Source organism: Lynx canadensis, chromosome D3 (genome assembly GCF_007474595.2).
Source record: "Lynx canadensis isolate LIC74 chromosome D3, mLynCan4.pri.v2, whole genome shotgun sequence".
Lineage (NCBI taxonomy): Eukaryota > Metazoa > Chordata > Mammalia > Carnivora > Felidae > Lynx > Lynx canadensis.
Genome location: NC_044314.2, coordinates 87,141,655 through 87,154,959, shown reverse-complemented (window position 1 = coordinate 87,154,959; position 13,305 = coordinate 87,141,655). Strand labels below are relative to the sequence as shown.

The window sequence follows — 13,305 nt, the reverse complement described above, 5'->3', positions numbered from 1 at the left end:
CTCACCCGCACTCACACACACAGAACACCTCACATACGGTCACAGCCGCACACTCACACATCCGGCACGCTCACTCACACTCACAGACAGCACAGTCCCTGGTTCCTCTCAGCTCTGTGGCAAATCGACCCCCGATGCCTGCCAGTGGCTCCTACCGAAGCTCCTACCAAGGGAGACGGGAGAACTTCACGTCCTGTGGTATGGTGCCAGGCTGCCTTCCCCGGCCGTCTCCAGCAGCATGTTCGGGGGTCCAGGGCTCCAGCCAGCACCTTGGGGGGCTGGGAGAAGGCTTCTGCTCTCAGGGCAACAGCCTGATTGGTTTTCACACTGGCTGGCCAGGGCCGGGGGCGGGGCAGGACCACCCCAAGTGTGGGAGGTTGGCCTGTGTCAGGAAGTGTGTTTTGACTGACAGATAAGGTCCCTGCCCTTCTGAAACTCAGTCAAGGTGGGGGGGGGGGTGGGGAGGAACAGGAGCAAGCAAAGAAACAAATACATGGTCAAGGTATTTTCATTCAGCCGTAAGTGCAAGGAAGACAAGCTAGGTGATGGGATGGAGAGTGCCTGGAGGTGACCGCTTTACACAGGGAGGCCGGAGAACACCTCCCTAAGAGTGACATTTTAGCCGAGCCCCAACTGCTGCAGCAAGATCTGGCAGGAAAGGGTTCTAGGCAGGGGGACGAAAAATGTAAATCCCTTCCCGTGGGATGAACTTGCCATGCTGGGAGAACAGCAAGGCATAGAAGAGGGCAAGCCATACGGAATGAGGCCAGGGTGGCATTCGGGCCAAATTGCTGGGCATAAGATACCACTGTTAACACTTTGGATTTTACTCTACACGCAAAGGGAAGCTGCTTAATCCTTGCAACCAACCTTATGAGGCAGAAATTATCCGCATTGTACAGAAGTGGAAAACGAAGGTCAGAGAGGTTAAATGACCCAAGGTCACTCAAGGTGACACAGTTCATAAGTTGTAGGGTCTGGAGTCTGATCCTGCCAGGTTGTTCCTAAACGTATGGCCAGGTCTGCCTTTCCCCTCCTCAGGCATGAAATCTAGGTCACTGGCCTCGAGGATCCGAGGACCCAGCCCAAGCCTCCTGAAGGTACTAGGCTTCCCCAAGGGGGAAATCCCCCTGGGGGTCTGCTTCCCCCTCAAGGATGAAGCTCCCCAGGCCAGAGCTGTGTGGCCTGAGAAGGTATTTAAACTTTCATGGGTGTCTTGATTGCCCAGCAACAGTGGAAGGCCCTGCTCTCCAGGAAAGGATCTATTTCCCCAGCTCTGCATTCATTACCCCCCTAACTGCCTTCCTCTCCCAGAGGCCCAGGGCAGGCCCTGCACAGGCCTCTTCCCACCAGTGCACCTGCTCAGATTCCTCCCTTTGCCACATTTTGCAAGATGAGCATCTTTTGCTTATCGGTTTAGACTGGCCCTCCCAGTGGCCCCCCTCCTCCTCGGAAGCAGTGTCCCTGCCCCCACCCTGCCCCAGCCCGGGCTCAGTCACCAAAGGGAACAGCAAGAATATTAATAGTAAATACTGGATCAATGTGCTTTCAACCAGCACTGATGTCTGTGTGAGGTATTGGGACATGTATCGTACAGATGAGGCTCAGTGAAGGGGCCTGTCTAGGATCATAAGCCTAGTAAGCGGCAGAACCAGAATTTTAGCACCCATCCTTCCCTCTGATTCCAGAGTGTGTTTGTGTGTGGGGTTGTGTACATATGTATATGCACATGTATATATGCATGTTGCACATATGTATATATGTATGTGTCTGTGCACGTTCTTTTGAATTCATAGAGAGCATGCTATAAAAAAAAAAGGCACATCTTAAGTGTACCATTTGGTAAATTTTTACAAACTAGACACACACAGGTAACCAGCATCCAGACCCAACGACAGAACATTCCAGCCTGCAGAAGCCCCCACCATATCCCTGCTCAGTCCGGACTAATCATCACCCTGACTCCTAAGAACAAAGATTAGTCTTGCCTGTTGCTGAATTTGATACAAATAAAATCATGTAGTATGTATTATTTTGTATAGTGCTTCTCTCACTTGGCGTTCTTTTTTTTTTTTTTTTTAATTTTTAAAAGTTTGTTTATTTTGAGAGAGAGAGAGGGTACGGGCACAAGCACAGGGGAGGGAGAGAGAGAGAGAGAGAGAGAGAGAATCCCAAGCAGGCTCTGTGCTATTATTGCCGACCCCGATGCGGGGTTCAATCCCACAAACCATGAGATCATGACCTGAGGTGAAATCGAGAGTGAGACGCTTAACCGACTGAGCCCCCCAGACGCCCCTCTCACTCAGCATTCTGTTCTTGAGATTCACGGGTGTTGTGTGTAGCTGGAGACAGTGTATGCTTTTTTGTGGCTCCTTAATATTCCACAGGGTGACCCCTCCATCCATTGAGCCATTCTGCAGTCGAGGGACATTTGTATTGTTTCCAGTTTGGAGATGTCATGAATAAAGGCGCTACGAACACTGTACATTTTTTCATTGCAGTAAAATATACATAACATAAAATTTACCGTGTTAACCATCTTTTAGTAGACTTCACTTTTTAAACCACTTTTAGGTTCACAGCAAAATTGAGTGGAAAGTACAGAGATTTGCCATATGCCCCATGTCCCCCCAGCCTGTCCCCCAGTGTCAGCACCCCTCACCAGAGTGGTACATTTGTTACAATAGACTAAGTCACACTGACACGGTATTGTTACCCAAAGCTTATGTTTATGTTAGGGTTCACTCTTGAAATTGTACCTCTATGGCTATTGACAATGTATAACAACACGTATCTACCATCATGGTATCATACAGAATAGTTTCACTGCCCTCAGAATCCTCTGTGCTCTGCTGTTCAGCCCTCCCCACTCCCTAACCCCTGGCAACCACTGATCCTTTTACTGTCTCCATCGTTTTGTCTCTTCCAGAACGTTATGCCTTTTCAGATTGGCTTCTTTCACTTAGTAATAGGCGTTTGTGTTCCCTCCATGTCTTTCCATGGCTTGAGAACGGAACGATACTGTATTATCTGGATGTACCACGGTCATCCATCCACCTACTGAAGGACATTTTGCTTGCCTCCAAGCTTTGGCAATTACGAATAAAGCTGCTATAAACATCCATTTGCGGGCTTTTATGTGGACATGAGTTTTCAATTCATTTGGGTAAATACCTAGGGGCACGTTTGCTGAAGCATACCGTCAGCGTGTGTTTAGTTTTATAAGAAACCACCAAACTCTTCAAAAGTAACTACTGTTTTGCATTCCCACCAGCAATGAATGAAAGTTCCTTTGGCTCCACATCTTCCCCAGCATTTGGTGTTGTCAGTGTTTTGGAGTTTAGCAATTCTGTTAGGTAGGTGATGGTATCGCATTGTTGTTTTAATTTGCAGTTTCCTAATGACATGATTTGGAGCGTCATTTCATATGTTTATTTGCCATCTGTATATCTTCTTTGGTGAGGTGTCTGTTCAAGTCTTTTGCCTCTATTTTTTTGTTGTTGTTTTAAGTTTATATATTTATTTATTTGGGGGGAGAGAGAGAGAGACAGAGAGCACGCAAGCACAAGCGGGTGAGAGGCAGAGAGAAGGAGAGACGGAATCCCAAGCAGCCTTCACGCCATCAACGCAGAGCCCATGCGGGGCTTGAGCTCACAAACTGTGAGATCATGAGCTGAGCCGTGATCAAGAGTTGGCCGCTTCACCGACTCTGCCACCCAGATGCCCCTTTTGCCTCTTTTTAAAATTGGGCTATTTGTGGTTTTTTGTTGTTGTTGTTGTTGTTGAGATTTATGTATTGTTTTGGATAAGAAGAGATTTGGCTTTGTCAGATATATTTTTTGCAAGTATTTCCTCCCAGTCTGTGCCTTGTCTTCTCACTCTCTTGACAGTATCTTTTGCAGAGTAGAAGTTTTTAACTGTAATGAAGTTCCGCTTATCAATTCTTTCGTGAATCATGCCTTTGATGGTGCATCCAAAAATCATCTTCATACCCAAGAGAACCTAGATATTGTCCTATGTTATCTTCTAAGACTTGTATAGTTTTGCACTTTACATTTAGGTCTGTGGTCCATTTTGAGTTAATTTTCGTGAAGAGTGTAAGGTCTGAGTCTAGATTTTTTTTTTTTTTTTTTTTTGGCATGTGGGTGCCCAGTCGTCCCCATACCATTTGTTGAAAAGACAATGTTTGCTGCATTATCCAGCTTTGCTCCTTCATTACAGATCAGTTGACTATATTTATACGGGTCTATTTCTGGACTCTCTCTACTGTTCCATTGATCTGTGTGTCTCTTCTTTCATCCAAACCACACTGTCTTATTATGGTAGCTTTGTAGTAAGTCTTGAAGTCGGGTAGTGTCAGTCCTCTGACTCTGTTTTTCTCCTTCAGTACTGCGTTGGATGTTTTCACACAGCAGAAATGACAGAGCCTGGATCTCGACCCAACTCTGAGTCATTCTGACTTTTGGATAGCCCATCCAGAATGCTTTCTTCAAGTATAATCATATATTTGCTTTTGTTTTTGCACAAACATTAAGAGACTTCAGCTTTATTCTGTTCCCCCCCCCTTTTTTTTTTTTGAGGTTTATTTATTATTTTGAGAAAGAGTATGTAAGCAGAGGAGGGGCAGAGAGAGAGAATCCCAAGCAGGCTCCACATTGTCAGCGAGGGACATGATGCGGGCATGAACTGTGAGATCATGACCTGAGCCAAAATCAAGAGTCAGACTGTCAACCACCTGAGCCACCAAGGCGCCCCTATGTCCCTTGTTTTCACTCAATACATGCAGGAGGTCATTCCACACCTTTATAGAACTTTTGTATATAGATACATACATACATTATTTTTCCCCTGCCATAGTGTTCTGTGAGCCATGAGTTGGCCAATTCCCTATAGAAGGGTATTTAGGTTATTTCCAGATTTTTGGTACTACAGTTACTATCTGAAAACTGGTATCTTTGCTCCCCTCCACAAGTCTTCTCTATAGAAGAAATTCCCAGTGGGTCCCCAAAAAGTGCTTTTTACATTCTGAACTTTGCCAAATTTCCCCTTGAAGGAGGCTGTGCCTTGTAGTAGCAGAGGCTGTTTTAAATTCAGAGTTCTTTGGGGCGCCTGGGTGACTCAGTCAGTTAAGCGTCCGACTTCGGCTCAGGTCACGATCTCGAGGTTGGTGAGTTCTAGCCCCGCGTCGGGCTCTGTGCTGACAGCTCAGAGCCTGGAGTCTGCGTCAGATTCTGTGTCTCCCTCTCTCTCTGCCCCTCCCCTGCTCATTCTCTCTCTCTCTCTCTCTCTCTCTCTCTCTCTCTCAAAAAAAAAAAAATTTTTTTTTAATAAATTCCAAGTACTTTAAGCCTTTGACTGAAGGATGGAGAGGTGAGGGGAGATGTTGCCCCGCTTGCCGATTCTCTGGACCTTGACCTACTCTCCCTGGCTCTGGGTTCAGGCCACATCCTTTGCCTGGAAGCCTACTCACCTTACACCTTTCTCTAAGAGCCTTCCCAGCTAAAGTAGGCCTGGGTCACTTTCCACTACCCCACCCAGTTTGATTCCTTTATAGCACTTACCACTAACCGAAATGATCTTATGTATTGACTTGTTGATTTCCTGTCTCCCCTACCCTGCAAAGGGTGGTTGTTTTCCTTTTTTCGCACTCAGCCATATTCGTAGCACCCAGCACCTAGCAGTCACTCGGTATGTATTGCTGTTTCCCCTCTCCCAATCCCTACTACCCTGCTCTATTTTTCTCCATAAAATGTATTCCCTGCCGCCAGATACACTTTACTTATTTATTATATGTATTGCCTGACTCCCTCACTAGCATGTCAGCTCCAGCAGACAAGGATCCTGTTTTCTTCACTGTTGCATCTCAAAAGCCCAGAATGGTACAAGGCACATTGTAGGTGCTGGACAAATATTTGTTGAAAGAAAGAGAGGGAGAGACAGGGAGAAAGACAAAGAGGATGGAAGGGAGGGAGGGGAGGGAGGAAGGAACTGAGGAAAAAAAGAGGATCGTAACGCCCACCCTCCGGGGCTGGCAGACGGTCCCTCCAGAGGAAAAGACCCATGAAAGAGGTGGCGCCCCCGCCAGGTCAGGACATCTCTGTGTGCCCACATTGGCCCTGGAGCCTCCAGACCAGAAGTGCGGGGCTGGAGGGCCTGGCTTGGGGGGAGGGGGCGGGGCTCGTCGCAGGTGGGCGGGCGGCTAGCTCGGGCCCCGCCCCGCCGGGGAGGCCCCGCCCCACCCGTCAGCTGGCCTGGGCGCCCGCCCCGCTCTGCTCCGACCTTGCCGCGGCGCCGCCGGGGTGGGAGGCGGGGAGGATCAGCGGGAGGAGCGGAGCGAGCGCAGCGCCGGGCGCAGCCTCCAATGAGCTGCGGAACCCGCGCCCCTGAAGACCCGAGCCCTCTGCGCCCCCTCCCCACGGCTCACCTGGTGTCAGGTAAGGTAACAGGTAAGAGCGCGGCGTCCAGGACCCCCGAACAGGTCCTTCCCAGGCCGGGGTGCCAAGCTCCACACAGGCTGGGGGCGTCTGGGTCCCCTTGCCCCAGAGGTAGACATCACGGTTGAAGGTGGCAGCCTTTTGGGAGCCTTTCTGGCCCCCGCCCCTGTCCCCAGGCGCCCGCGGCCGCTGGCCCAGCCCCCCACCCCTGCGGCAGCATCCTTTCCACGCCCGCAGGGTGAATGTTGCTTTTTTTTTTTTTTTTTTTTAACTCCTCTGGCGCTGCTGCCTCTTGGAAAATGGTGGGGGCGCCTTTTGGGGAGGATCTTGGGATGGCTGTTCTCCCCCAAGGATCGGACTGGCGCGACTTCCCAGGGCTCCCCACGTTCTACAGCGGTGTCTGCCCACGGATCCTGAGCGCCCTGGCTGTAGCAGAAGCCTGGGAGCGGAGGGGGGGCGGGGGGGCGACCTGGGCCTGCTGATCTTGGCAAACCTTTTCCCTCAGTATCCCCCGCTGGCCCCTGGGCTGACCTTCCAGCGCATCCACCCTGGCAGTTAGGCCTATGGGTTCCCCGGGGCTCCTCCCTTGTTTGTGGGTCTGTGGGTCTGTGTTAAAGCGAGGTGCCTCCTCCCCAGACCTAATGTTGTTTAAGAGAGCCTTAAGCTGGTCTGACGGGGTTCACCATCCTCTGCCCCACCCCCTGGAGATAGACTGGCCTCCATTCCCCTGCTTCAGAGGGGCAGGTGACAGGTGACAAGAGGACGGTTGTAGGAAGGCCCACAGCAGCTCCCCAGTTTGCCTTGCCCAGGGCCAGGAGTTACCTGAAACAACTTTCCCAAGTCTCTGCGAGAGGACCAGTCCCAGCATGAGATGTGGTGGGTTCAGCAGGACTGGACTCAGGATGGAAGAAAATGGACCTGGCCCAGTCCCGGCCCTGCATCCAGAAACCCCGTGATAACACCAGCCTCCGTTAGCCAGTGTTTGCTGAGCAGTGAATGGGCCATGACGACTTTGGGGTGAAAAGTTCACCAAGTTAGGAGTGGACCGAGCTGCTTGGGCCACCCAGGTCCTTCAGGACCCTTTTGTCGTGGTCCCTGAGTCCCTGAGTAGTCTGGGCACGTCCCACCCAGAGAGGCAAGTGTTGAGTTTCAGTCCTGCCTTTGCCTGTTCTCTGCGTGCCACTTAACTTACCCTGGCCTCCATTTCCCCGTCTGTACAGTGGGCATGATTGCATGAGGACCTCCCAGGAGAGGAGTGAGGATGAGCTGAACTGGGAGGTCATTGTCTGGCAGGTAGCGGCCCTCCACACACGGCAGCCGTTGTGATTGTAATAATTGCTTCTGATCTCCTGGCTGTTGCAGACTTCCCTTTTGGGCAGCCGACGGCTGGAAATGCCCCATCCACCGTTTGGCAGGACCCCCTGTGGACGTGGGGTCACTTGCTAAGCCTGTGCCGCTCCTTGGCATTTGGGGGCAAGGCAAGTTGCCCCTGTCTTCTTGGGCCATATCACAACCTGGGCAGTGCCTGCTCTGGCCTCTGGCCACCACCTTGTCCCCTTGTCCCTCGGGCCACGCTCGGCACCCATGTGCCCAGAGCTTGCCCTCCAGCTCCACCCGGCTGAGCTCAGCTGTATGCTCCAGATCAGGCAGCTGGAGGGCCCCACGGTCCCCCTTCTTCCCTCCTCACAGTCTTGGCCGGTGGTCTCGTCCCCTTCACCCTCCTACTCAGTAACTTTAAAAATAACAGAGTAGCCTGTCCCCACCGAGGGCTGTAACCTGAGCCGAGTTGGAATTCTGCTCCATCAGGGCCTGGATACAAGGACTCAGCACTTGGGAGTATGGGACCATGGTGCTATAGCTGCTCTGTCCCCAGGCCACCGGGTGACCCTAGACAGGCCTCACCCCTTATTCTCTGTGCCTCAGTTTCCCGTGCTTCACGTGCTTCACATAGTCCATGATGCCGGAGTGTGAAACTTTGCTTTTCCCGGTGCAGATGAACAGCTGGGGTCCCCGTGCGGGTGGCTGTCCAACGGGGTTGCCATAACCCCAAGCGGAGGGGTGTTGGGAAGGAACTCCCCCAGTGGCTGGGGTTGGGGGCGGGAAGAGCCGGCTGCGTCCCTCGGCAGGTCTCTGGCGGATGTGCCTCCTGGCCCACTTCTGAACCCCAGCTCCTTTCCGGGGCCAAGGAACTCCTTGTGCCCACCAAGAGGTGAGCAACAGCCAAGGTGGCTGGCAGGGCCTGGGTAGCCGGCGGTGGCTTGGCCAGGAGGCCTGGCGCGGCACCGGGCCAGGAGCGTCCCTCCCCGGGCTCCGACTCACGCTCGCCCACTCGCTGGCTCCCCGAGGCCTCTGCATTGCAGCAGACGAGAGCCTTTGCCGGCAGCCCAGCTGGGACTTGGGGTGGAGCAAGGGACTGGGCAGGGGGTGTCTGTCCCCACCATCCCTACCCCTGCCCCCTCCCCTGCCCCTGGTCCCATTCAGCCCTGCCTTCCTTAGGAGATACAGCTGCTGACAAGGTAGCCTTCCCTGGGACTGATCTGAGTCTAGTCAGAAGTGCCGGACTCTCCGTGGGGCCCAGGCTCGGGGACTGTCACACCCCTGGGTTCTTTCTGCATCTGAGACCCCTCCTGAGCATCATTAGGGGTCTTGCCTACCCCCTGAAGAGGCTGTTTTGGAGCATTAGGGCTTTGGAGTTGAGAGCCCAGATTTTGGAACTCCGTGGCCTGGGTTCACCTTCCAGCTCAGCCACTTACTTCCTAGCTGTGTGATCTGGGACAGCTCACTTAACCTCTCTGTGCCTCAGTTTTCTTGACTATAAAATAGGGATAATAATAGAACCTACCTCACAGGATTCTTGTGAAGATTGATGCATTTAAAGCACTTTGAACAGTGTCAGACACACATTTACGTCAATCAGCATTAGCTGTCGGTACCGTTGTCACTGTTCTCATCACAGATGCCATCGGCTCTGCCTCTTGGCTGAGCCCCCTCTTGTGCAGACTCTTTTTTCCTTTGACAAATACTCCCTGGTAGCACTTGTTATGTTGACAAGTGTTTTAGCTTAACAGTGTAGAGCCCAGATTCTGGAGCCAGGTAGCTCTGGGTTCAAATCCCAGCTCTGCTACTCACCAGCTGTGTGATCTTGTGCAAGTTCTTAACTTCTCTGGGCCTCAATTTCTCCATCTGTTAAAAGGGAATGGTGAAAGTACAAATCTCACAAGTTGTGAGGATTAAATAAGCAAACACATATGAAGTGCATGGCCTATATAAAAGGCTGGGCCTGAGGTGCCTGGCTGGCTCAGTCAGTGGAGCGTGAGGCTCTTGATCTTGGGGTCCTGAGTTCAAGCCCCACTTTGGGCATGGAGCCTACTTAAAAAGAAAAATAAAATAAAAGCCTATTAAGAAATAAAAAAATATGTATATGTATATGTATATGTATATGTATATGTATATGTATATGTATATGTAATGCCAGGCCCACAGGAAGGGTTGTGTTTACATAACTGCTTGTACTTAAAAAATGTTTTTAGGTTTATTTGAGAGCGAGAGAGTGAGCATGAGCAGGGGAAGGGCAGAGAGAGAGAGAGAGGGAGAGAGAGAATCCCAAGCAGGCTCTGCGCTATCAGCACAGAGCTTGACATGGGGCTCAGACTCTCAAACCGTGAGATTCTGACCTGAGCTGAAACCAAGAGTCAGATGCTTCGCCGACTGAGCCCCACAGGCGCCCCATGTTTGCTTGTACTTACTGGGCAGCTGCTGTGCACCAGGCACAAAGGTTCAGAGTTAGGTGCCGGGATCCTTCACATACTGGCTCAAGTCCTGGCTTGGCCCTTTGTTGCAGAGTGATGCGGGGCACATGCTTTTGCCTCTCTGTGCCTCAGTTTCTCCAACTATATATGGAGTGTGGAAGCAGCCGCCTCATGGGGTTGTGTGGGGTTTCTAGCACTCCAGAACATGAGCCAAGAGACTTTGTGCACCAGAGCTGTTGGGGAGGAGGTCTCTTGAGGTGGCCCCCTTTCCAGTCACTGCTCACTCAGAGTGACCCCTCCCGGTGTTCCGTGCCTCTCCTTTTCACTTGGGGATTCCAGAACTTTGTCCATTTTGCAGATGGGACGATAAAGTCCCCAGGATGAAAAGGGATGGAGCCAAGTCAAGAGGCAGCACTCAGAGGCACATGCCCAGCCTAGTCCCAGTCCTGCCCTGGACAAGCCCCACTTCCAAAGTCCCCACCGGTCCCACATCCTGCAGTGTCCCTGCAGCTCCCGGGCTCTCCCAGGCACTGGCTCAGTCCCGGGGGGCCCAGTATGGGGGGTGCTTTGGACAAAGCAGACATTAAGCTCCAGAAAGCCAAAAGGGCCCAAGTCAGGAGGTGAAGGGCAACCTGGGCTGGAGGAAAAGATTCTGGAAACTTCCAGGCGGATGTGAAAGTCCCTGGGTTGCTCCTAGGACCTGCGGTCACCCCCTCTTGGTCTAAGAGAGTAAAGTTTTATTTGGGGAGACGAAAGGCCTGATTTGGGGAGGAGAGAACTAAGCAAACATTTATTTATTAAGCACCCACTGTATACAGTGGTAACAATCAGCAGCAATTATTACATGCTAGGCACTGTGGCCAGAACTGATGCTCATGCATCGAACCTCATGCTGTTTTAAAGCTGATCTCAATTTTGTCTGCAGAGTCCTCCAGATCCCCTGCACCCTCACCCCCCAGGCCACGTGGGGTGTCCTTGCCTCCCTCAAGCACATCGGCACACTCCTACCTCGGGGCTGTGGCGCTGACTATTCCAGCAGAAAGTGCTTTTCCCCCAGATAGCCGTATGGTGGACCCCCTCACCTCTTCTCGATCTTGCTCAAGTGTTACCTTCCTAGCGAGGTCTTTCGCGGACCCCCTGTTTCAAATTGCCCTCAGGGCACCTGGGTGGCCCAGTCGGTTAAACGTCTGACTCTTGACCTCGGCTCAGGTCATGACCTCACGGTTCGTGAGTTCAGGCCCCACGTCGGTCTCTGCTGGGGATTCTGTCTCTCCCTCTCTCTGCCCCCTCGCCACTTGCACTCTCTCTCACTCAAAATAAATAAACTTTAATAAATAAATAAGTAAATAAAAAAAAAATTGCCCTCACCATTTCCTGGACCCCCCTATTTAAAACTGTCCTCATTGCCCCCCATCCCCTACACCCCATTCTTTCCCCCCCCAGCCCTATCTCTTAACCGTATCGTCTACTCATTGTGTTTCTCCGTCTCTGACCCGCGTGTCCCATCTCCACAGAATCAGGGATCTTTGTTTTTGTTCGTCGTGAAATCCCAACACAAAGAACAGAGTCTGGCCCACTCCATAAACCTTGGTGTTCGGTAAACATTCCTTAAATGAATGGAATCTTCACGAAACTCCTGGGAAATCAGGATGCTTGTCACTGCCATCTTGCGGATGAGGAAACCGAGGCGTAGAGATGTCAAGCGACTTGCCCGAAGTCACACAGCCAACGAGCGGCAAACCTGACCTCCTTGCCCTGTCGCCCCTACAGGTCTGACCTCACCCCACGGACAATGGCCTTGCCCCCGTGAGCTAGAGCCCGCCCCTCGGCACCTGCCCCCTCGCCAGCCAGCAGGATGCAGCTGTGGAAGGCGGTGGTGGTGACCCTGGCCTTCATGAGCATGGACGTCGGCATGACCACGGCCATCTACATCCTCAGCCACCTGGATCGCAGCCTGCTGGAGGACATCCGCCATTTCAACATCTTTGACTCGGTGCTGGACCTCTGGGCGGCCTGCCTGTACCGCAGCTGCCTGCTGCTGGGAGCCACCATTGGCGTGGCCAAGAACAGCGCCCTCGGGCCGCGGCGGCTTCGGGCCTCCTGGACGGTCATCGCCCTCGTGTGCCTCTTTGTGGGCGTTTACGCCATGGTGAAGCTGTTGCTCTTCTCCGAGGTGCGCAAGCCAGTCCGGGACCCGTGGTTCTGGGCCCTGTTCGTGTGGACTTACGTCTCGCTTGCCGCTTCCTTCCTCCTCTGGTGGCTGCTGTCCACGGTGCGGCCGGACGCCAAGGCCCTCGAGCGGGGGGCCGAAGCCGAGGCCGAGGGCTTCCCTGGGGAGGACCGGCCCCCGCGTGAGCAGGCGTCTGGGGCTACGCTACAAAAGCTGCTGTCCTACACCAAGCCTGACGTGGCCTTCCTCGTGGCGGCCTCCTTCTTCCTCATCGTGGCAGCTCTGGGTAAGTGAGGCCCCGGGGGGCCTGGCAGGCACCCGCCAAAGCACTCGAGGGGGTTACAGCCGCCTGTTCGTTCCTCTTAAACGTTTGACGTTTTTCTCACGTGGTCCAAACAGCATTTTGATACGAGAAGGTGAACACGGAGAGTTTCGTTCCTAATTCTGCCTGACTACCCTGATCTCCCTGCCTAGGGCTAACTACAGCAAAGTGTTCTAGAAGCTTCCAGGTGGGTGGGCAACCACTTTCTTTCATTTCTTGTATGTTCTTGCAGTGTTTCCTTCCAGAGCTACAAGCAAAAAAAAAAAACACAAAAAACACGGTACTCTTAACCACCTCTCACACGCTACCTTGCTATTTCGTGCCTTGCTTTTCTTACTTAACGATATATTTTTGGAAATTTCCAATCAGCACCTCGTCCTTTTATTTGGCTGCATAATAGTAGTCCGCTGTGTGGCCGTAGCAGAGATTGTACAGTTGGCGTCTTGCGGTCTGACCCTCGAGTCGTTTTGAGTCTTTTCTCTTACGGTAAATAACCTTGTTCATACACGTTTCATATACATGGGGGTGTATCTGTAGGATACATTTCCCGGAAGTGGATCACTGGGTCAAAGCATTTTTCTGGTAACGAAGCAGAATGTACGAGAGAGCCTCAGAATATGCTGTCTGTGA

The 13,305-nt window shown here is 52.2% G+C and overlaps 1 protein-coding gene across 2 annotated transcripts in view; it reads left to right on the top strand.

Annotated features, from left to right (window-relative positions):
• The first annotated feature begins 6,319 nt into the window (after positions 1-6,319).
• ABCB9 (ATP binding cassette subfamily B member 9) overlaps positions 6,320-13,305 on the top strand; it is a 28,615-nt gene continuing 21,629 nt past the window's right edge. The window contains exons 1-2 of one of the 2 annotated variants that reach the window (XM_030336426.1): positions 6,320-6,434; positions 11,954-12,639. In XM_030336426.1, the coding sequence (XP_030192286.1) occupies positions 12,039-12,639 (601 nt within the window). In that variant the 5' untranslated portion in view covers positions 6,320-6,434; positions 11,954-12,038. Of the gene's footprint in view, positions 6,447-11,953; positions 12,640-13,305 lie in introns of both variants that reach the window. The other variant, XM_030336427.1, reaches the window with a different exon arrangement.